The 20,042-nt window shown below is 48.4% G+C and overlaps 2 protein-coding genes across 2 annotated transcripts in view; one reads left to right on the top strand and one right to left on the bottom strand.

Moving 5' to 3' along the window:
* Window positions 1-5,615: 5,615 nt before the first annotated feature.
* Window positions 5,616-7,989, bottom strand: PPP1R15A (protein phosphatase 1, regulatory subunit 15A). The gene is made up of 3 exons (XM_006868398.1): window positions 6,954-7,989; window positions 6,301-6,854; window positions 5,616-5,969 (listed from the first exon to the last, which is right to left on the bottom strand). The coding sequence occupies exons 1-3, from the start codon at window positions 7,987-7,989 to the stop codon at window positions 5,616-5,618; spliced, it is 1,944 nt and encodes a 647-aa protein (XP_006868460.1).
* A 5,610-nt stretch (window positions 7,990-13,599) lies between these two features.
* Window positions 13,600-20,042, top strand: part of PLEKHA4 (pleckstrin homology domain containing, family A (phosphoinositide binding specific) member 4) — a 29,185-nt gene continuing 22,742 nt past the window's right edge. Inside the window, exons 1-6 of the mRNA XM_006868174.1 lie at window positions 13,600-13,683; window positions 16,823-16,930; window positions 18,614-18,686; window positions 18,760-18,860; window positions 19,027-19,136; window positions 19,743-19,937. Coding sequence (XP_006868236.1) covers window positions 13,600-13,683; window positions 16,823-16,930; window positions 18,614-18,686; window positions 18,760-18,860; window positions 19,027-19,136; window positions 19,743-19,937 — 671 coding nt within the window. The remainder of the gene's footprint in view (window positions 13,684-16,822; window positions 16,931-18,613; window positions 18,687-18,759; window positions 18,861-19,026; window positions 19,137-19,742; window positions 19,938-20,042) is intronic.

Genomic DNA, 20,042 nt, shown 5'->3' with positions numbered 1-20,042 from the left:
AAGGAAATAACCACGAGATGGCAGTGTTGCACAACAGGTTGTATATTGTGTTACGTGCCGTTGAGTCTGCTCCGACCCACAGTGACCGACGCTGTATATCTTTACGGGAGCAGAAAGCCTCATCTTTTTCCCGAGGAGCGGCTGGTAGTTTCGAACTGCTGATCTTAAGGTTTGCAGCCCGATTTCGTAACCCAGAGCTCTTTTGGATTGACTTAATTAACTGCTAGTCAACTGGACAGTAGGATTAATAATATGTTGTGGGGTTAATGCGCTAGACTGCAAAGTCGGTTTGAACCACAATGTTGGCAGTTCAAGCTCACCAGCCTCTCATAGGAAACCCTATACAGGGTCACTATGGATTGGAACCGACTCAAAGGCATTTAACAACAACAATTTAGGATCCTGGAGAAGGGAAAGAGCAGAAGGGACATTCCCCTTCAAAAGAAAGAAAAAGAAGGGACTCCCTCTGTAGTTGTATGGCTCCATAGAATTAGCACTGGACTTTGAACCACATGGTCCATGGTTCGAGCCTGTCAGCTGTTCTGTGGGAGAAAGATGAGGCTTTCTGCTTCTGTGAAGATTTAAAGCCTCACAAATTCTATGCAGGATTACTATGCTTTTGAACCCACTGGAACAACAACTGTGTAGCAAGGTGGGGAGACTGGGTGAGATACTCTGAGGGTAGCGGTTATTTCCGGTTCCTGTAAGTCCTGGTATAGCTGTTTTTTTTATTTTTTATTATAATCTTTAGCAAAATTTTACTTGCATGGGATATTAATGATATTGGTCCAATGATTTCCACATTCCATTGGATCACCTCTCTTTGGAATGGGCACAAATATGAATCGTTTCCAGTCAGTTGGCCAGGTAGCTGTGTTCCAAATTTCTTGGCATGGATGAGTGAGTGTCTCCAGTGCTGCATCAATTTGTTGAAAGATTTCTCTTTGTATTCTATCAGTTCCTCCCAGAGCCTTGTTCTCTGCCAATGCCTTTAGTGCACCTTGGCTCTTGATCATATGCTGTCCATGTAAGTCCTAGAATCCTGTAGGATCAGCACTGGACTGCTAACAGAGGCGATTTTAGGCTTATTTATAAATCAAGTCATGACCTGTCAGTTTGTCTTATTGTGGTGAGAGCTATGCCACTGGAATTTCAAACACCAGCTGAGTCACAAAGGTGGACAGGTTTCAGTAGCGCTTCTACACTAAGACAAACTAGGAAGAAAGGCCTAGAGACCTACTTATGAAAATGCTATGGATCCCAACAAAATATAGTCTGATAGAGTGCTGAAAGATGAGCCCTGTAGGCTAGAAGGTGCTGGAAATATACAGAGGCCACATAAATGGACGCTAGAGTGCCACCATTCATGAAGATGTTGCAAACCAGGGAAAGTTCTGTTGTATATAAGGAGGCCATGAGCTGGGGCTAACAATACAATAAATGGAAGAATGACAGGCTATGAGGTTTGATAGGAAACAGTACATTTGGCTGGCTCCAGCTTTGAACCAATGGATATATCCTGTGAGGTCAGAGAATTCTAGGCTGGAGATGTAAACATATATGATAATTGAATATATGCGTGGATGAAAGAAAGAAGTGTGATACTTTTGTTGTTGGGTGCCATTCAATTGATTGTGACTCCTAACAACCTTATGTGACTGAGTGGAACTGTCCCATAGGGATTTCGATGTTGGAGCCAATACAACTGGGGCCAACTGCCACGTCCGACAATTGGCTTATCTCTACCAGCTGCACAGACAGGAGATGAGAACTAAAAGAAAGACACAAGACACATTTGAAATGTAGAATAGTTGGCACCAGGTGGGACCCAGCACTCTGATGGAGATACTGCGATATTGACTAAGGCAGCTCGTTTATTTCATACTCAGCACAAGGGGAGGTGCTTGAGGGAGGGTAAGGAGAACAAGAACATCTTGTACTGAAGGAGCCAGCAGTAAGTGGAACTTTATCAGAAAAACTGTAACTTGTGGTAGCTAGCTGGAACACTGTTTAGGGCAGCTAGAATGTTGCGTGGGCTGAGCTGAAGGACATAGCTAAATACAAGGGAAGATCTTGCAAGTTCCCTGTCCCATGATGCAGACCTGCAAGTTCTGGACCACAGCTGTTCAGTTGCAATCCTTTGGTTAAACTAGCCCCAAGTCAGGGACCTTAGGCTCAGCTGCTCCAAACATTTCTAGGCTGTAATCTTTATGAAAGTGGATTGTCTGATATTGGGGGTCCAGCCCAGAAGGGAAAAGCAAGTACTTCTACATATGTAGTTGCCAAGAGATCAAAAAAAAAAAAAAAACCCCATCCAGGACCCAATTCAAGAGACTTTGGTTGATTACAGAAAAGAAAAGATATGGTTTGCTGACAAAGAAAGTTACTTACAAAGGATAAAAACAATTGTTTCCAGTGGTGACTAGCTGGACAGTGAAGTCTTTCCACATGAGGGGCATGGGCTAGAGTCTTTTTATATCATGGCGTATTCAAGTTTCACACCATCAGAGCAGTTAAGGGTGGAATAAGGAACATGGAAAAGGTAGGAAGATCATTAGGCACAGGGCTGCCTGCCCCTCCCTACAGAACAAAGAGTTTTGGTATACCAGGAGGAGGAAGCAGTGTGCTCCTTCCTAGACAGCAGAAATGGGGAAAGCATAGGAGATATGGTTTGAGTTGACACTGTTGTTGTTTAGTGCCATCAAGTGGGTTCTGACTCATAGTGATCTTGTATAGGGTTTCTGAGGAGCAGCTGGTAAGTTTGAACTACGGACCTTGTTATTCAAACCGACCTTGCCTTCCAGTGTTTATCCAACAGCGCCACACTGGGACTAGGAAAGGTGTGTTCCAGAGCTGTATTCTTTCACCATATTTATTCAATCTGCATGCTGAGCAAATAATCTGAGAAACTGGATTATATGAAAAACATGGCATCAGGATTGGTGTAAAGATTCATCAACCACCTGCGAAATGCAGATGATACAACTTTGCTTGCTAAAGTGAAGAAGACTTAAGACCCTACTTAAGATCAAAGACTTTGTATGGCTTGTGCCTCAATGTAAAAAAACAACAAAAATCCTCACCACTGGACCAATGAATAACATCAAGATAAGTGGAGAAAAGATTGACGTTATCAAAAACTTCATTCTGTTTGGATCAACCATCAACACTCACAGAAGCAGCAATCAAGAATTCTAATGTATTCCATTAGCCAAACCTGCTGCACAGGACCTCTTTAAAGTGTTCAAGAGCAAAGATGTTAGTTTGAAGACTAAGGCAAGGTGTACCTGACCCAAAATACAGCATTTTCAATAACCTGATATGCATGCAAAAGTTGGACAATGGATAAGGAAGACTGTAGAATTGATGCATTTGAGTTTTGGTGCTGGAGGAGAATATTAAAGTACCATGGAGTCCTGGTGTGGTGCTGTGGGTTAATGTGCTGGACTACGACAGTTTGAACTGCAAAGTCGGAGGTCCAAGTTCACCAGCCTCGGAAACCCTTTACAGGGTCACTATGGGTTGGAACTGACTATGCGGCACTTAACATAGAATCTGTGTTGGAAGAAGTACAGCTAGAATGCTCTAGAAGCCAGAATGTCCAGGCTTGGTTCCTCATACTTCCAATGTATTATCAGAAGGGACCAGTCCCTGGAGAACATCATGCTTGATTAAAGTGGAGGGTCAGCAAAAGGAGATAGACTGGCACAGTGGGCTCAAGTGTAGTAACGATTGTGAGATTCTGTTTCTATAGGGTCACTATGACTAGGTACCAACTAGGAGGGACCTGACAACAATCTTTAAACCGGAAGCTAAAAATGCCCCTTGAAGTCTTCATAATAAGAACAACAGTTTAGCTTATCTAGTAAAAAAAAGAACCAAGTCTACGTTGAGTCTCGGCACTTTTTCAAGAGCTATCTATATGGTATTATAAGGAGCTCTGGTAGCGTAATGGTTACAAGTTGGGTTGCCAACCTCAAGGTCAGCAGTTTGAAACTACCAGCTGTTCCATGGGAGAAGGATGAGGCTTTCTGCTCCCGTACAGATTTACAGCCTCGGAAACCCTGTACAGGGTCGCTATGAGTTGGAAGCGACTCCACGGTACTTAACAACATATGGTATATTAACAGGAACTGCAAAGGTTAGATAGAAACCTTAGGGATGTCTGAGTGCGAACACTAGACTGACTCTGCTAGGAATGAAAAAAAAAAGTCTAGGGAGAGAATCATTTCAAAATAGGGAGACATTACAAGTATTCATGTAAGATGTGCGGTGTTCCAAATTGCAGGAAGGACCACTGTTGTTATATGCTGTTGGGTTGTTGCTGTTATGTGCCATGGAGTTGGTTCCGACTCATAGCGACCCTGTACAGGGTTTCTGAGGCTGTAAATCTTTACAGGAGCAGAAAGCCTCATGTTTCTCCCACAGAACAGCTGGTAGTTTCGAACTGCCGACCTGGTTTGTAGCCACCATGCTAACAGAACTCCTTATGCTGTTGGGTAGGAGTTTTTAAAGGGATGTGTGCTCACAGGCACTTAGAAGAGGCATACTGGTTGGCAAACTTATAAGGTTTGTTTCCATAAACTCATTGATCACATTCTGAGGTTGTTACGTGTTTGAGTTAACATTTTGTTAGCAGCTAATATTTCTGTTACCTAATAATTCAATTTTGACTTTAGTTACAAATTTACAATTAGTGGGAAATCCTAGTGAGTGAAATATGGGAGTGTGGTTAAATGCCGCATAGTTGGTTCTAAACCATAGTAATCCTGTGTAGGGTTTCCTAGGAGCAGCTGGTGTGTTTCAATTGCCAACCTTGCAATTCAAACTGACTTTCCAGTCCAGTGCATTATCCAGCAATGCCACACCAGGGAAAGTCAATTAAGACTTGATAAATACTTAATGTACTTACAAACTTATTTATGGGTTCTAAGACTGGAGTCCTGGTGTGGTACTGCAGGTTAATGCGCTGGACCGCAAAGTTGGTTTGAACCACAAGGTCGGGTGGTTCAAGCTCACCAGGCACTCCTTGGGAACCCTATACGGGATCACTATGAGTCTGAAGAGACTCAGTACATAACAAAAGCACTGGAACCAACTTGACCTACATTTAACAAGTACCCCACAGGGGCAATGAATACACACATTAATGAGGGAGGAACAACCCAGACAATGGCGAAAATGGTTGCACAAATAGAATGTAAGTCAATGTTAGTGAATTGTACATGCAGAAATTGTTGAATTGGTGTATATATCTTTGCTGTGTATATTTTTGACAAAAGTATAAGCTTTAGGGTAAAACAAAACAAAAACCTATGGATATTCTACGGTAAAACTACAAAGCCCACCAGCTCTTATTTCAAAAAGACTCTCAGTATAGGGAAGAGCAGTCTTGAGGGATGATGGGAAATGTAGTTTTTAATCCTCTACTGAAGCATTAGTCCTAACACTGTTCCTCCCAACAATTTCCAGTACACAGGCTGCTGTCAGTTCAGAGACATTGCTTCTTAGAAACCAAAGGCTTTATTCTTCATATAAACTAACACTTTAAATAAATAAATAAATAACACACACACACACACACACACACACACACACACACAAACCAAGTGGTCTTAGCCACGCCTTTCCCCGAGGGGCGGACCAGGGGCGGAGGAGGGTGTGGCTACCGTGGGGTTCAAGTGAGTGGAGGGTAGAGAGGGCACCGAGAGGCAGGAGGAGGCAGGCGTGGTCTGGGTAGGGACAGATATGGGGGCCAGAGAAAGGGGTGGATTCCCGAGGCGTGCCCAGGCCCTGGCTCTGGCGGCATGGGAGAGGCAGGGGCCCAGTTCCTCTTGGGCGCGGGCGATGCGGCAGGCAAAGCGACTGCGGTCCCGGGCCAGCTGCTCCCAAGGACCCCGGCGGGCTGCTTGAGCAGGTCCCGCCCAGACGACCAGATGATGAACAGAGACCTTCTCTGCGAAGCGCACCTGGGGGCGGACCAGCAGAGGCAGGTGGAGACAAGATGACACAGAGAAAATGCAAGAGAGAGAACCAAACAAATGAGTTACACACAAATGCTGTCTGGCTAGTCACGCACCTGCCACAGAATTTGAATCACTGACAATACAGGTGTCTCCCCAGGGGCTGACATGAGTCACCACTAATTCTTGCTCCCCAGGAAATCCCAGATGTCTAGCTTCTTGCAAAGGATTGCATTACTGGTTACAAAAACTCTCCCAACAGAGTTCACACGCAAGCTCCTGTAACCCCCTGGAGACCTTCCCCCAAATCTCCATTATCTGGGCCCTCGGTACCCACCTTTGTGGCCTTTTGGGGAATCTCAGGGTCTGGATTCCAGGCTGGGGTTTGTAAGCACTTCAGCCGCTGTTGGAGTCGGAGGGGCAGCCTAGGAGGCGCCCAGGAAGCTGGGGGCTTCTCTCCAGGTAAATAGAAGACCACTCGGAGAGGGCAGGGCTCCGCCTCTTCCCATTCTTCTTCCTCAGTGTCCTCTCCAACTTGAGAGATCCAGGTCCTGAGGGCACTTTGGAAGGGATGTGGTCCTGAGTCAGCTGCTTCTGAATCATCTCTTCCATCCTCATTCCCCTCATAGTCTTCCTCCTCCTCTGTGTCTTCTCCAGGCTGATACACCCAGGCCTTCAGAAATGCACTTGTGCATGGGTTTGGGGAAGGACTCTCAGGTTCTCCTTCCTCCTCAGCTGCCCATGAAGTATCATCCTCCTCCTCCTCTTCTGTGTCTTCTCCAGGCCGATACACCCAGGCCTTCAGAAAGGCACTTGTGCATGGGCTAGAAGAAGGCCCCTCAGCTACTCCTTCCTCCTCAGGTGCTTCTGAATCACTGTCCTCTGTGTCTTCTCCAGGCCAATACACCCAGGCCTTCAGAAAGGCACTTGTGAATGGGTTGGGGGAAGGACTCTGAGGCTGTCCTTCCTCCTCAGCTGCCCATGAAGCACCATCCTCCTCCTCTTCTTCTGTGTCTTCTCCAGGCCGATACACCCAGGCCTTCAGAAAGGCACTTGTGGATGGGTCTGGGGAAGGACTCTCAGGTTCTCCCTCCTCCTCAGCTGCCCATGAAGCACCATCCTCCTCATCTTCTTCCTCTGTCCTCTTCTTGGGTTGATACTCCCAGGACTTGGCAGAGTGTGCCTCTGAGCCAGTCTTTGCTTTCTCAGCTATTTCCTTTGTATCTCTATCCCTCTCTTCCTTAGATTCTCCTGAACAACATTCCCAGGTCTTGGGGTTAGAGCCTGAACATGAAGGGGGCATGGCAGTCTTTGTGACTTCTTTATTCTTGGCAGTTCTATCTTTCTCCTCCTCTCCCTCCCCTGGACAACACACCCAAGTGCTGAGCTGAGAGTCTGGAGATAAGGGAGGGGAAGAGGGCCTTGAAGCTGCTCTCTTTACAACTTCTCCACCCTTATCTTCTTTTTCCCCTGGCCCTGGATAGCTCTCCCAGGGTGATGGGGGATAAGAGAAGGCCTTGGTCATTTCTGTATTGTCAGCAGCCCTGTCTTCCTCAGATTCCTCTTCCCCAAGAGGATGCTGCAGGGTTCTTCTCAGAAGGCTGGGGGGCAGGGGGGCAGCTTGGCTGGCTGTAAGTTCACTTTCCTGTTCTTTAGCCACACTAGTTGCTTCTTTCTCCGTATACGCTTCATCATCAACATTTGAAGCATCAAGAAAATAACTATTGGCCTTGCGGGCAGGGCAGATACGCATGTCTGCTTCCCCCTTCTCAGCGGCTCCACTGTCTTCAGCCTCCCCCAGTGGTTGCTTGCCCCAGGTGGCATGGTGGAAGGCCAGAGAAGTTTCCACTTCTTCCTCCAGTGCAGCCTCTTCTGTTACTGCTTCCAACAACCAGGACTCTGGAGGTCCTGGGCCCTTCAAGCGACTCCAAGCCCGGCTGAGGAGGCCCACCAGTGGAGACAGGAGGAAGAAGGGATGGGCATTCCTCCAGGGGCTGTCCAGAGGGGATGCTTGGCCTGGAGCCATGTTTCTCGGCTGGGGAGAAAAGGGAGGAGAAAAATACTGAATAAAGTCTAAGGTCCATTTAGGTGACAGCATCAAAACAAGACCTTGAGTCATAGCCAGGGGATTAGCAACATAAGAGCAACAATGGGGCTCCTTCCTAAATTCCTTTAGGATTCCAGCCACTCCCATCTCTGATTGCTGGTTCTTTTGTTCCTCCTCACTCCATTCTCAGGGGCCAGTCTCCTTCCTTAGACCTAAGAGTCCAAGCCCCTAACCCCTTCTGCCCTCATACCCAGAAGTCCTGGTCCAAAGAACCAAGAACAAGGGTAATTTCCTTACTTCTCCTGAGGAGAAATTCCCATTCCAGGTTCTCTCAACCAAGAGAAGGCCCTTATCATACTTCCTCCATTGGAGACTCAAAACCTCCAGACCCTAGAGAATCCACCACTCCACTCCTAGACCCCAGAGGAGCCACTAGTGGGGAGGAAAGTGTAGACCACATCAAGTGACACATCAGAGAAGATGACACCAAAATGACTAAAATTGTATGCAGTGTTTCGGCAGAAATGTAGATTTTTTTCTAAAAATATCACTGAAGTTAATAACAAAAACATTTTTTGGTAAGTTCAGCTTGTTGTTGTTGTTAAGTGCCGTGGAGTCGGTTCCGACCCATAGCGACCCTGTACAGGGTTTCCGAGGGTGTAAATCTTTACGGGAGTAGAAAGCTTAGAGGTGTCAATATACCTGTTGTTGTAAATTGCAGTTGAGTCCCTTTGTGACTCACAGTGACCCAAGGTTTCCAAGGCTATAAATCTTTTAGGGAGTAGAAAGCTGATGGAGTTAAACCACTGACCCTGGCTTATCCTACAGAGGCAAGGTGCTGGCTCAATATACCTACAAGATTAAAATTATACTCATTTACTTTTTGAACCTTCCAGTGCCTTCTCGTCAGAGCAGTCATTTGTTACTCATCGCAATGCTATTTTAAATCACGTGGTTTCATTTGCATAGGCTACAAGTTAGCGCTGGTGTTCTCCTTGCTAACTGCCCTGTTTCATAGTTTTTTATTTTGCCAAATTTTCTGGTGTATTAGCTACAATATTGTGTAAAACTAGTATTAGTGAATTTGTGTCAAAAAACTTGTGGCGAACGAAGTAGTAATTAAAGGAAAAGGAGAAAAATAAAACAGGTGTCTGCTCAGTTATTAATGTTGTAACTAATGTAATTCAATGTTGAAAGAGTTTACAAAACAATTCTGTTGTTACTATTCAGATAATCTAAGAAATGTTACGTTTAAGCAATTTACAGTTATATTTATCACATTATTCGATTATGAAAATTGTAGGATAGGTTCAAGAGAAGGTACGGGGGATGTGTGTGACAAGCCTAGTTTAGCCACTGCCAGACTCTCTAGCCTCGAATCCCCTTGCTTCGGAACCCAGACGCCCAAGCTCTCTCCTTGGTTAGTGACCAGGAGTCTGGCCTTCTAACACCCAGCCCCCTGTGGACCCAGGCGTCCCGACCTCTTACTCACCGGTTCGGGTTACTTGTCACCCGGGAGGCAGGAGCGCCGGCTCGGGCTGCCAGAAGCGATCGCAGGTCCGGGCGGTTCTGGAGTCCGGCGCGTTCATCTCGCCCTCAGGCGTTGGGCTGGGAGTCTTAAAGTAAGCGCTGTAGCTATAAGCTGGACGGGGTCGTGCGGCTTACAACGTGAAATCAACAACTGGGCTGGAAGTCGGTGTGATAAGCAATGACACGTCCGGCGACGTTTTTATTCACTAACGTTTGGACGTGATGACATCACGCAAAGAGGCGGGGTTTCGAGACGTCGACGCCGGTAGGTGGAAAAGGAAAAAGGAACTGCGCTCGCGGAGATTCCGAGACTTTGTAAGGTCACGTCGACGTTTCGATTGTGGCCACGCCCTCGAGCAAGGGCGCTGTCAATCAAACGCAAAGCTCGGGAAAACTTCCTTTAACCCATAGATTCCCTAAAGAAACGCCTTCTCACCCTATAGTAATCTACAGGCTCCCGTTTGGATTCTCCCATCCTCACTTGCGTCCTGCTTCCTTCCTGTTTGTTGCTGTAAGGCCGATTCCGACTCAGAGCGACCCCATACACAACAGAATGAAACAGCGCTGGACCCTGCGCCATCCTCACAATTGTTCGCCTGAATCCATTGCTGCTGCCACTGTGCCAGCCCATCTTGTTGAGGGTCTTCCTTTTTTTTTCCCCGCTGACCCTCCACTAAGCATGAGGTTATTCTCCAGGAACTGGCCCCTCTTAACAGTATGTCTGAAGTATGAGAGATGAAATCTGACCATCCTGGCTTCTAAGGAGCATTCTGGCAATACTTTTTCCAACATAGATTTATTTGTTCTTCTGACAGTTCATGATACTTGTCAGTATTCCTTCCTGGTGTGGGAGGGCATTACTGTTCCCACTTCACGGAAACTGAGCTCCTAGAGATCACGAAGCAGGCCCACAACGAAGTCCAGATTCATTCCAAATGAGAACGCAAATGCAAATGTGGGTACCGTCAAGACAGGCACTTTAATTACTGCTTGCTTCTCAGTGGGTCGATAGTGCTGCATCTCAGGTGCTCAATCAAGAGGAGGCTTCAAAAAGTTTGTGGAAAACTGTGATTAACAGATAATGGATTTTTTCTACCAACTTCTGAAGTCCCCTTGAATATGATGTTGTTGTTGTTGTTGTTGTTAAATACTGTAGAGTGGATTCTGACCCAGAGCGACCCTGTATAGGGTTTCTGAGGAGCAACTGGTGAGCTTGAACTGCCGACCTTACAGTTCAAACGGTTTTGCAGTCTGGCGCATTAACCCACAACGCCACACCAGGACTGGTGAATGCATGCTAAATAGAAATTTCTTACTCTTTCCCAGTCACTATGCATTGGAATCCACCAACAGCTGGCAGGGGTTGGTTTTGGTTTCCATTTTGGTTTCCCAGTCATCCCCAGATGCCTCCTTTCTGGATCTCATCTGCTTCAATTTCTATTTGCTCAAATGAGAATTCTTCCAGGCCCAGTCCTCAGTCCCTTTCCCCTCCAAAAATAACCCAAACAAGTTACCTTGGAGTCCACTCTTACTTGTAAGGGCTTCCATGTGGGTCAGAGTGCTCTGCTCGGTGGAGTTTTCAATGGCTGATTTTTGAATGTAGTTACCAGGCGTTTCCTCTGAGGCACCTGTGGCAGACTTGAACCTCCAAACCCTTTCAGTAAGGAGCCAAGTTCACGATCAGGGACTACCCTCCTCCCCTAAAGCCCAAACTTTCTGCCTTAGAGTCAGCTTCTGTTCATAGAAATCTAACAGTTCTACGCTACAGTAGCAGAAGTGTTCCATTGTTTTCCAAGGCTGTAATCTTTACAGAAGCTGACAGCCTCATCTTTCCCTCTTGGAGTGGCTGGTGGGTTCTAACTCCTCTTTTCGTTAGCAGCCCAATGCTTATCTCACCGCATCACCAGAGTTCCTTCCCTCCTCTCCTGTTGCTGTTAAAAGTTCTTGAGTCCGTTCAGACTCAGGGACTGTGTCCAGGGATTCTGAGGCTTTAAATCTTCTTGGGAGCAGAAAGCCATATCGCAGCCGGTGGGCTCAAACCGTTGACCTTGTGTTTTTCATTGAGGTCTTAAGCCTGCCTCTCCAGCCACAGCCAGCAACTGTATCTTCCCTAGGGAGCCTTCTCTTCAGTCAAGACTAGAATTCTCACCTGGATCTGAAGGTGAAGATTTGACACTGGCCACAAGAGCTCTGGTAGCGTAGTGGTTACAAATCGGGCTGCTAACCTCAAGGTCAGCAGTTCGAAACTACCAGCTCTTCCGCGGGAGAAAGATGAGGCTTTCTGTTCCTGTAAAGATTTGCAGCCTCGGAAACCCTGTGCAGGGTCACTATGAGTCCAAACCGATTACACGGCACTTAACAACAACGACACTTAGACTCTAAGGAGCTCTGGTAGCGTAGTGATTATGAATCGGGCTGTGAACCTCAAGGTCAGCAGTTCGAAACTACCAGCCGCTCCGCGGGAGAAAGATGAGACTTTCTGCTCCTGTAAAGACTTACAGTCTCGAAAACCCTGTACAGGGTCGCTATGGGTCGGAACCGACTCCATGGCAACCACAACTTAGACTCTGTCCTGGCCAGAATCCAGGAGTCGAGCTACCTTCTCTTCTTTTAGGGAAATGCACAAACTGTCCCCAGCCCCATCCACTCAAAGCCACACTTCCAGAGTGCCCGACCGCCCACCCCCAACACTTCAGCAATCCCTCAGCAATCGCGATGTGATTCCTAGCCTGAACCTTTCTAGGACCCCACCCCTTCCAAGGCTCCAGGAGTCTGAGTCCCCACCCCTTCACATATCCAAGCCCTGTCCTCTCAGGGTGCCAGAAGCCCACGCCCCGGACCACAGCCAGCCCCAGGGTCTCGGCCCCAATTCCTCCTACACTCAAAACTTTTTCAAAGTCTCAACTCTTAGGGAACCCAGGCCTTCCAGCCCCCAGTCTTCTCGGGGATCCAGTCCCTTAATCTGTGGGGGGCGCCCCTCCCTTAATCTGTGGGGGCAGCTGAGCCAGAGGTCAGGCAGTTGGGGGGAAGCCGAAGGGGCGGGGATAGCTGGGATTGGGAGGGGAGATTGCAGCGTGGGCGGCTGGCAGAGGGAGACAGAGACCAGCCGAGAGGATAGAACAACCCAGAAAGTTGTTCTCTGAAAGAGAGGGAAGGAAACGGCAGACGTGGAGGGCCACATAGAGAGGCAGAGACAGAGAGAGACAGACTGAGGTGGGGGGAGAAAGAGACAAGACACACAGAGAGACTTAAGGAAGAGAGACAGAGGGAGAGAGACTCGGAGAAAAAAGATTCGGAAAGAAACAGAAAGATAGGGTAAGAAATACTGAGAGTTGGGGGGAAGGGGGAGAGAAAGGGAGAGCTGGAAGAGGTGAGGACTGGAAAGAAAGATAGGAGGTAAGAGTAGGGGCAGTTCTAGAGCGGGGGTTGTCAGAAGACCAAAGAGACCATAAGAGAGAGAGACAGAGATAGAGAGTGTGAGGGAGCCGTGAGGAGACTGCAGGGTATGAGGGACAGAGAAGTGGGGAGCCTGTGACCAGGGCTCCCCAGCACCCAACGCTATCCTCTTGCCCCCCTGTCGTTGGGACCCCAGCACTGGGTAAGTTCCTTGGTTGGGCAGGACACGCACGGCCTGTGGGCACATCCCTGGCAACTCAGGTTTTGGCTAGGGAATGTTTTGGGGGTGCATGTGGGAGGGCAGGAGACAGGTAGCTGAGGCAGCAGGGAGGGGGCAGGGTGTTCGGGGTGGTTCCTTAGCACAGAGAGCGTCAAAGTCCTGGCCAGAGTCACAGGGGAAGGAAGAAAAGGACCCCTATTCTCTGTCCTGGGCTGCAAACAGCTGCCCCCTCCCCAGCAGCTGCTAGAGCCGCCCACCTCTCTTGGCATTGCCCTTGGTATGTGGTCAGGAGCCAGGGTTTCCCCCAGCCCCTCAGTCCCCAAACAACAGACTCTTTCTCCTCAGCCTCCTCCGACCTCTAGGCCCCTGACCCGGGCTCTGTCCCCAGCCGGGTCGGTCAGCTGTAGAGACACAGCCCCTTTCTTCCTCTCCCCCAGTCCTGGATGGAGGAGGGCAGACCCCGGAGCAGCCTCAGCTTGGCTAGCAGCGTCTCCACCATCTCCTCACTCAGCAACTTGAGCGCTAAGGTGCGAGCTCCCTGGTGGGCAAGGGGAGGAGGGCTTGGGACTCTGGTGCCTCTCTTGCTTCTCCCTCAGTTTCTGCATCCCCCTTCCTAGTCTCCCCTTCCCTAAGGGAAAAGGATCCAGAGTCAGCCAAGTCTACTAAGGTCCCAAATTGCCCACCAGCCACAGCTAGAGACTCAGAGACACTCCTAGTTCTATCCCCACCCCTTGTATTTTCCCAATTCCTAGCCAGAGTAACAACCCAGTTTGACCTTGGTTGCTAAAATAAGGCCTCGCCCCAGCCATGAGGTCCCTCTAAAACACAACAAAAAAAAAACTAGAACAAACCAGAATAGAAAACGCCCTGTAGGACAAACCACAAGGTCAGCAGTTCAAACTCACCAGTCGTTCCCTGGAAACCCTACACTGGGTCTCTATGGTGTGTGTGTGTGTGTGTGTCGGAACTGACTTGATGGCACTTAACAACAACAAACAACATGTTTTTCAGAGTAGAACTGTTTCTTGGCTGTAATCTCTCAGAAAGGAGAGAAAGAAGGCCTGGCAAAGTGCTTGTGGACCTATCCAGCAGCTCCATGGGAACAAATCCATGTCCATCTACCCATACGGATTATAGTCTAGAAAATCCTTTGGGGCAGTTCGTCTTGGTCACAAGGGGTTGTTATGAGTTAAAAAATCAACTCCATGGCACATGATAACTGTAGCGATCTGTATGGAAGCACATTGCCAGACTTTTTTTTCTGGTACTGATGGGTGTGTTTGAACCGCCAACTTCAAGATTAGTTGCTGCTGCTGCATCTCATTGAGTTGGTTCCAAGTCATAGCGACCCTGTATAGGGTTTCCGAGGCTGTAAATCTTTACAGGAGCAGAAAGCCTCACCTTTCTCTTGAGGAGTTAGCAGCTCAACGAATAACCTACTAAGATTGTTGTTGTTAAGTGCTGTTGAGTCCCTTCTGATTCATAGTGACACTGTAGAAGGATTCTGAGGCTTTAAATCTTCATGGGAGCAGAAAGTCTCATCTTTCTCCCTTGGACCTTGTGGTTCGCAGTCCAGTGCTTAGCGTTTGGAAACACCGTGCTCCCACTATGCTAGTAGCTGAGTGCAAACTTTTTTGTGCCACCCGGAGGACCTTGGAATCTTGGTGTGGTGCTGTGGGCTAATGCGTCAGACTGCAAAGTCGTTTGAACTGCAAAGTCAGTGGTTCAAGCTCACCAGCTGCTCCTTGGAAACCCTATACAGGGTCGCTATGGGTTGGAATCGATTCGACAGCGCTTAACAACAGCAACAGGGAACCATGAGATCCTTCTAAGAGCTTAAAAATCAGTGGCTTCTCTTAATTAGGACTGAGGGCTCGCCTTATGTTTCCAGCCATCAGATCTATCCACCTATCAAATGTGATAAAGAAAGACCCTTTTCTGACAATAAGACCCAAGGAGGCCTGAGATACTTGAGTCCCAAATTGTCACCCAAGTCAGAAGTTCCTCCTCCTCCTGCCACTCACTGTACACATTTCCAGACCTGAGTCTCTAGACTGGATCCCAGAGTTGATCCCAACGAGCCCCAAGGGCAGGCATCCCCAAGGAAGGCCAACCTGGCGGCAGAACCCTGTAGTACCCTATTGCATCAGCGTAAGTGGCTGCCTAGGGACAGGATGGAGGAATTTGACATGGCCTCTCTTCCTTGATGCTGCAGTAGTTTAAGCATTAGGCTGCTAATCACCATCCTCTTCCAGAAAGAAAGATGAAGCAGTTTGCTCCCACAAAGATTTGCAACCGCAGAAACCCTATGGAGTCCTATAAGGTGTCTGAGTCAGAATCCACTAATGGGCAGACTCAAACAGTCAACCTTTGAGTTTGCAGCCGAGCGCTTAACCACTGTGCCACCAGGCTACACCAGAAAGTTACAGACTTGAATATCTTGTTGAACACACTTCTTCAGGCCATTCATAGGATCCTGTTATGAATTGGAATCAATGCAACAGCAACTGGTTTGGCCTTGGTGTCTCCTCCCTGGACCTGGTCACTAAAGGAATTTTATTCCCAGGCACTAAGACTTAGTGCCCTGGTGGCAAGTAGGAGTCCTGGTGTGGCTCTGTGGTTTAATGCATTAGACTGCAAGGGAGGTTTGAATCACAAAATCTATGGTTCAAGCTCACTAGCCACTCCTTGGAAACCCTATACAGGGTTGCTATGAGTCGGAACCGACTCGATGGCACTTAACAACAACAACAAAGACTTACTACCCTGGTGACATAATCGGTTAAGTGTTGAGCTGCTTACCATAAGACCAGAGGTTCAAACCCACCAGCCGTTCCACAGGAGAAAGATGAAGCTGTCTGCTTCTGCAAAGATTTACAGTCTCAGAAATCCTATGGGAACAGTTCTGCTCACCTATAGGGTCACTATGATTTGGAATTGATTTGATGGAAGTGGGTGGCGGGGGGCTTTAATGATTCTTGACATTCGGTCCTTCCCATCACCATGGGGCTCATCCTGATATAGCATTTCTAATTTGGGTTCTGAAGGTATTCCTACATTCCTGACTCTGGGGTCCTGGGGCCTCCTCCCCTTGGCAATGGGTCCTGGATTCCCAAATGGCTTGCCTCCAAACACCTCCCTCCACCCAGCAATATAGCTCTTCTCAACCCTATACACTCAATTGTGATTTCCAGGCTCAGCCCTCTCCTGGACCCAGTGGCTAAGGGACAGTTTGTTGTTGTCAGCTGTCATCAGTCAGTCCTCAACCCATGGTGACCCATGCACAGAAGAATGAAACATTGTAGAGTCCTGCACAATCCCCTTAATTGGGTAGCAATGAGACCCTTGTGATCCATAGGGGTTTCATTGTTAGAATCACCAGAACTTTCTTCCTAGTCTTCACTTCCTTAATTTGAACGTTCTACTGAGACCTGGTCACCATCATAGCATCATAGCAACATGCAAGCCTCCACTGACAGATGGGGGTGGCTATGCATGAAATGCATTAACCGGGAATTGATCCTGGGTCTCTGGCAGACAAGAGAGAATTCTATCATTGAGCCCTCATTGTCTCAAAGGGCAGGCGAGTGAGGCATTGGGAAGCTCCTGGCTGCCTCCCTGAGCCCATCTGACTCTCTACTCACTTCTACCCCCTTCTCTCCTCAGAAGTCCACCAGGGCCGTAAGCAAGGTCCATGCCTTCGGGAAGAGGGGTAATGCTCTCCGAAGGGACCCCAACCTCACCGTGCACATCCGAGGCTGGCTTCATAAGCAGGTGGAACTCACGGGGGGAGGGCAGAGGGGGTCCTTGGACACACAAGGTGACACTAGAGGCTGGGTCGCTGGCAGCCTGCATTATGTTCTTTCTCTCCTTTCCAGTTCTTACATGTCCTTTCTTTCTTGTCTTCCTTCCTCTCTTCCTCCCTCTTTCTGTCTCTCTCTCTCTTTCTTACTTTTTTTATTGTGAATTGACTGAAGGTTTACAGAGCAGATCATCAGTTTTACATTCAACTAATTCTATACTACATTTCATTACAGTGATGGCAATCCCCTCCATGTAAAATCTGTTAATTACCTCTATTCACTTTAACTCTTGCATTCCTCCCTGTGTCTCCGGCTACCTTCATTTTTCCTTTGCCAACGTCCCTCATGCCAAAGGTGTTTCTTTTCACAATCACCGCCTTTCCCCCTAGGAACTCAGGCGGTGCTGTGGGTTGGGTTGCTAACTGCTAGGTAAGCGATTCAAACCAACTAACCACTCCGCGGGAGATATGTCTGTCGTTCCTGTAAGGATTTCTTCTTGGAAATCCTAATCTGCCCTTAAATCGTAATCGGCTTGATGGCAGTGGCCTTTTTTTGTGGGGATTGGTTTTTTTCTCTTATTCTGTCACTCATTCATCCATTCAGTCACTTATTCATTCATTCAATGACTAGTTCTTGAACGCATACAACGTGCGACAGGAGCAAGGCTTCCAGGAGGAGACAGGGAAAGGGGCGTGACCTGGACCTATACTCTCCAATCCCCTCTTCCAATCATCCAGTCATCCAATCATCACCATGCAAATCACACAAACTTCTATGTTGCATTCACGACCAGGGTGGGATGGGGACAGATATGAAATTAGTCAATATGTAACAGACGCGGTAATTTCAGATAGTAGTTAAGTGCTGGTAGGGGACCTGGTGGCGCAGAATTAAAGCACTCATCCACTAACAGAAAGGTCAGCGATTGGAACCCACCAGCCAACTCTGCAGGAGAAATATGTGGCAGTCAGTTTAAAGATGAAAGCTTTGGAAACCTTATGAGGCAGTTTGACTCTGTCCTAAACAGGGGCTGTGAGTCGGGATCTACCCCAAGACTTGGGGTTGCGGTTGGTTTTGAGTGCTGTGAGGAAGTGACAGCAGAGGTGTGTGACCGAAAGTGGTCAAGGAGTGAGCACTGCAGCTGATTGTTGGTCTTGGAAGGCCCCTCTGAGGAGCTAAGAACTAAGTGACACGAAATAGGCCGCAGTACCAAGACATGGGGACCTTGGAACTCAGAGCTCGAAAGGCGGGACTGCAGTGAGAGGGTGGTATTTCCAGACAGTCAGGGCAAGAGGGGCAGGAAGGGAAGTAGGCCCAAATCACCCAGGGCTGCAGTTCCCCAACCAGCAGCATCAGCAGTATTTGCTACATATTCAAATGATCAATATAACACACAGGCGTCCAGTTCCTTATCCTATTGTATCAAATATGGTCGCAGTAATTACTTTTTCTCTGGGTCTGTGTACCCTCTCGCTCTGGGTCTCTGTCCCCCTTTCTCTGGGTATCTTTGCCCACCTTCGGGTCTCTGCCCACTGGATGTCTGTCCTCTTTCACGGAACCTCTGCCCTCTTTCTCTCTAGACCTCTGTTCCTAGATGTCTCCATTTCCTCTTCCCTTTCCCTCTACTCAGGCCTCTACTTTTCTCTCTGCCCAGGACAGCGCTGGTCTCCGACTCTGGAAACGCCGCTGGTTCGTCCTCTCTGGCCATTGCCTCTTCTATTACAAGGGTAATCGTCTTTTGCCTCTGGTCTTTTACCTCCTGACTCCTGGGTGATCCCTGACCCCAGACCCCTTTTGCAGACAGCCGTGAGGAGAGCGTCCTGGGGAGCGTCTTGCTCCCCAGCTACAGTATCAGGCCAGATGGGCCTGGAATCCCCCGAGGGCGACGCTTCACCTTCACCGTGAGTCCCTCCGTCTCCCATGGGCATGAGGTACTGGGGGGCTTGATGGGAGGTCTGTGGAGGAAGCTCCCGAACATCCGCTAGTGAAGAGAAAAGGTCTTGACGGGGTCTCTGGCATCCTTATAGAAGACCCAGGCGTCCGGGTCCCCAGCCCTCTCTTCCCTAGGCAGAGCACCCGGGCATGAGGACCTATGTTCTGGCTGCTGACACCCTAGAGGATTTGCGAGGTTGGCTCCGGGCGCTGGGCCGCGCCTCCCGCGCAGAGGGTGATGATTGGTGAGTATGAACCCAGGCCACGCCCTTTTCATTAGGAATCTTTGTAAACATTTCCAACTCCTCTCCATAGAGGCTCTTGCCCCTTGAAGAGAACATCCAATCATCTGTCGTCTAGGTAAAGAGGTTCCGCCTTTCGGTCCCCTTCTCTGGGGAACTTTCAATTCCTCCAATCAGCAAATTATAAGCTCCGCCCACCAGATCCTACCCTCCAATCAAAGAGTCTGACAAACAGTCTCAGCCCCGCCTTACCAATCATTAGTATGCCGCACTTTTTGATTGGCTGCTTCTTAAGTCTCACCCCCTTGATGCTACCCCTGAACTATCTTATCTAAAACTCTTCTGGATTTAGGACTTTAGGGTTTCTGGGATTCTGTCTTGATCTGTTCCCACTTCCAGGCTGAACACCCAGGCTGCCTAACTCATTCTGTTTCAGAATGCTGGCCATCACTTCCATCTCAAGCCTCAGTTTTACTGTCTGCAAAATGTCATGATTTAGTGCACTACCTCCCCTCTAGTCAGGTCCCTGTGCCCTCATCTGTGACAGAAGGGTTGTTGTTAGGAGGTTTGTCAAAAGGGTGATGCCTTTTCTCTGTGTCCATTTGCTAGTGGGCAGCCCAGGTCACCCGCACGTCCCCAGCCTGGTGGCCCCGGTGGTTCCCCGGAGGTGAGCAGAGGGGAAGAAGGGCGCAGTCCAGAATCACTAGAGGTGGCTAGAGGACGTGGTGGACCCAGGCTGCTCACTCCCAGCCCCACAGCAGACCTCCAGTCTGGACCCCGGATTAGGAGGGCAAGGAGCCCAGAGTGAGTGGAACCGTGGAGTCTGGAGGGCACAGGATTTCTAGGACAGGGTTTTGAGGAGTGATGGTGGGGTGGGGAGGCAATCTGATGCAGAGGACATGGCTTCTT

Source organism: Chrysochloris asiatica, unplaced genomic scaffold (assembly GCF_000296735.1).
Source record: "Chrysochloris asiatica unplaced genomic scaffold, ChrAsi1.0 scaffold00116, whole genome shotgun sequence".
NCBI lineage: Eukaryota > Metazoa > Chordata > Mammalia > Afrosoricida > Chrysochloridae > Chrysochloris > Chrysochloris asiatica.
This window is presented reverse-complemented; position numbering and strand designations above follow the sequence as displayed.

Excerpts from the sequence above, each read along its gene's own strand:
- PPP1R15A (XM_006868398.1), bottom strand. The coding sequence starts at position 7,989 with ATGGCTCCAGGCCAAGCATCCCCTCTGGACAGCCCCTGGAGGAATGCC. Across the intron at positions 6,855-6,953 it reads AGAAGAAGAGGAGGAGGATG|AAGACACAGAGGACAGTGAT; the intron begins GTGCTTCATGGG and ends ATTGGCCTGGAG. Across the intron at positions 5,970-6,300 it reads TTCCCCAAAAGGCCACAAAG|GTGCGCTTCGCAGAGAAGGT; the intron begins GTGGGTACCGAG and ends GTCCGCCCCCAG.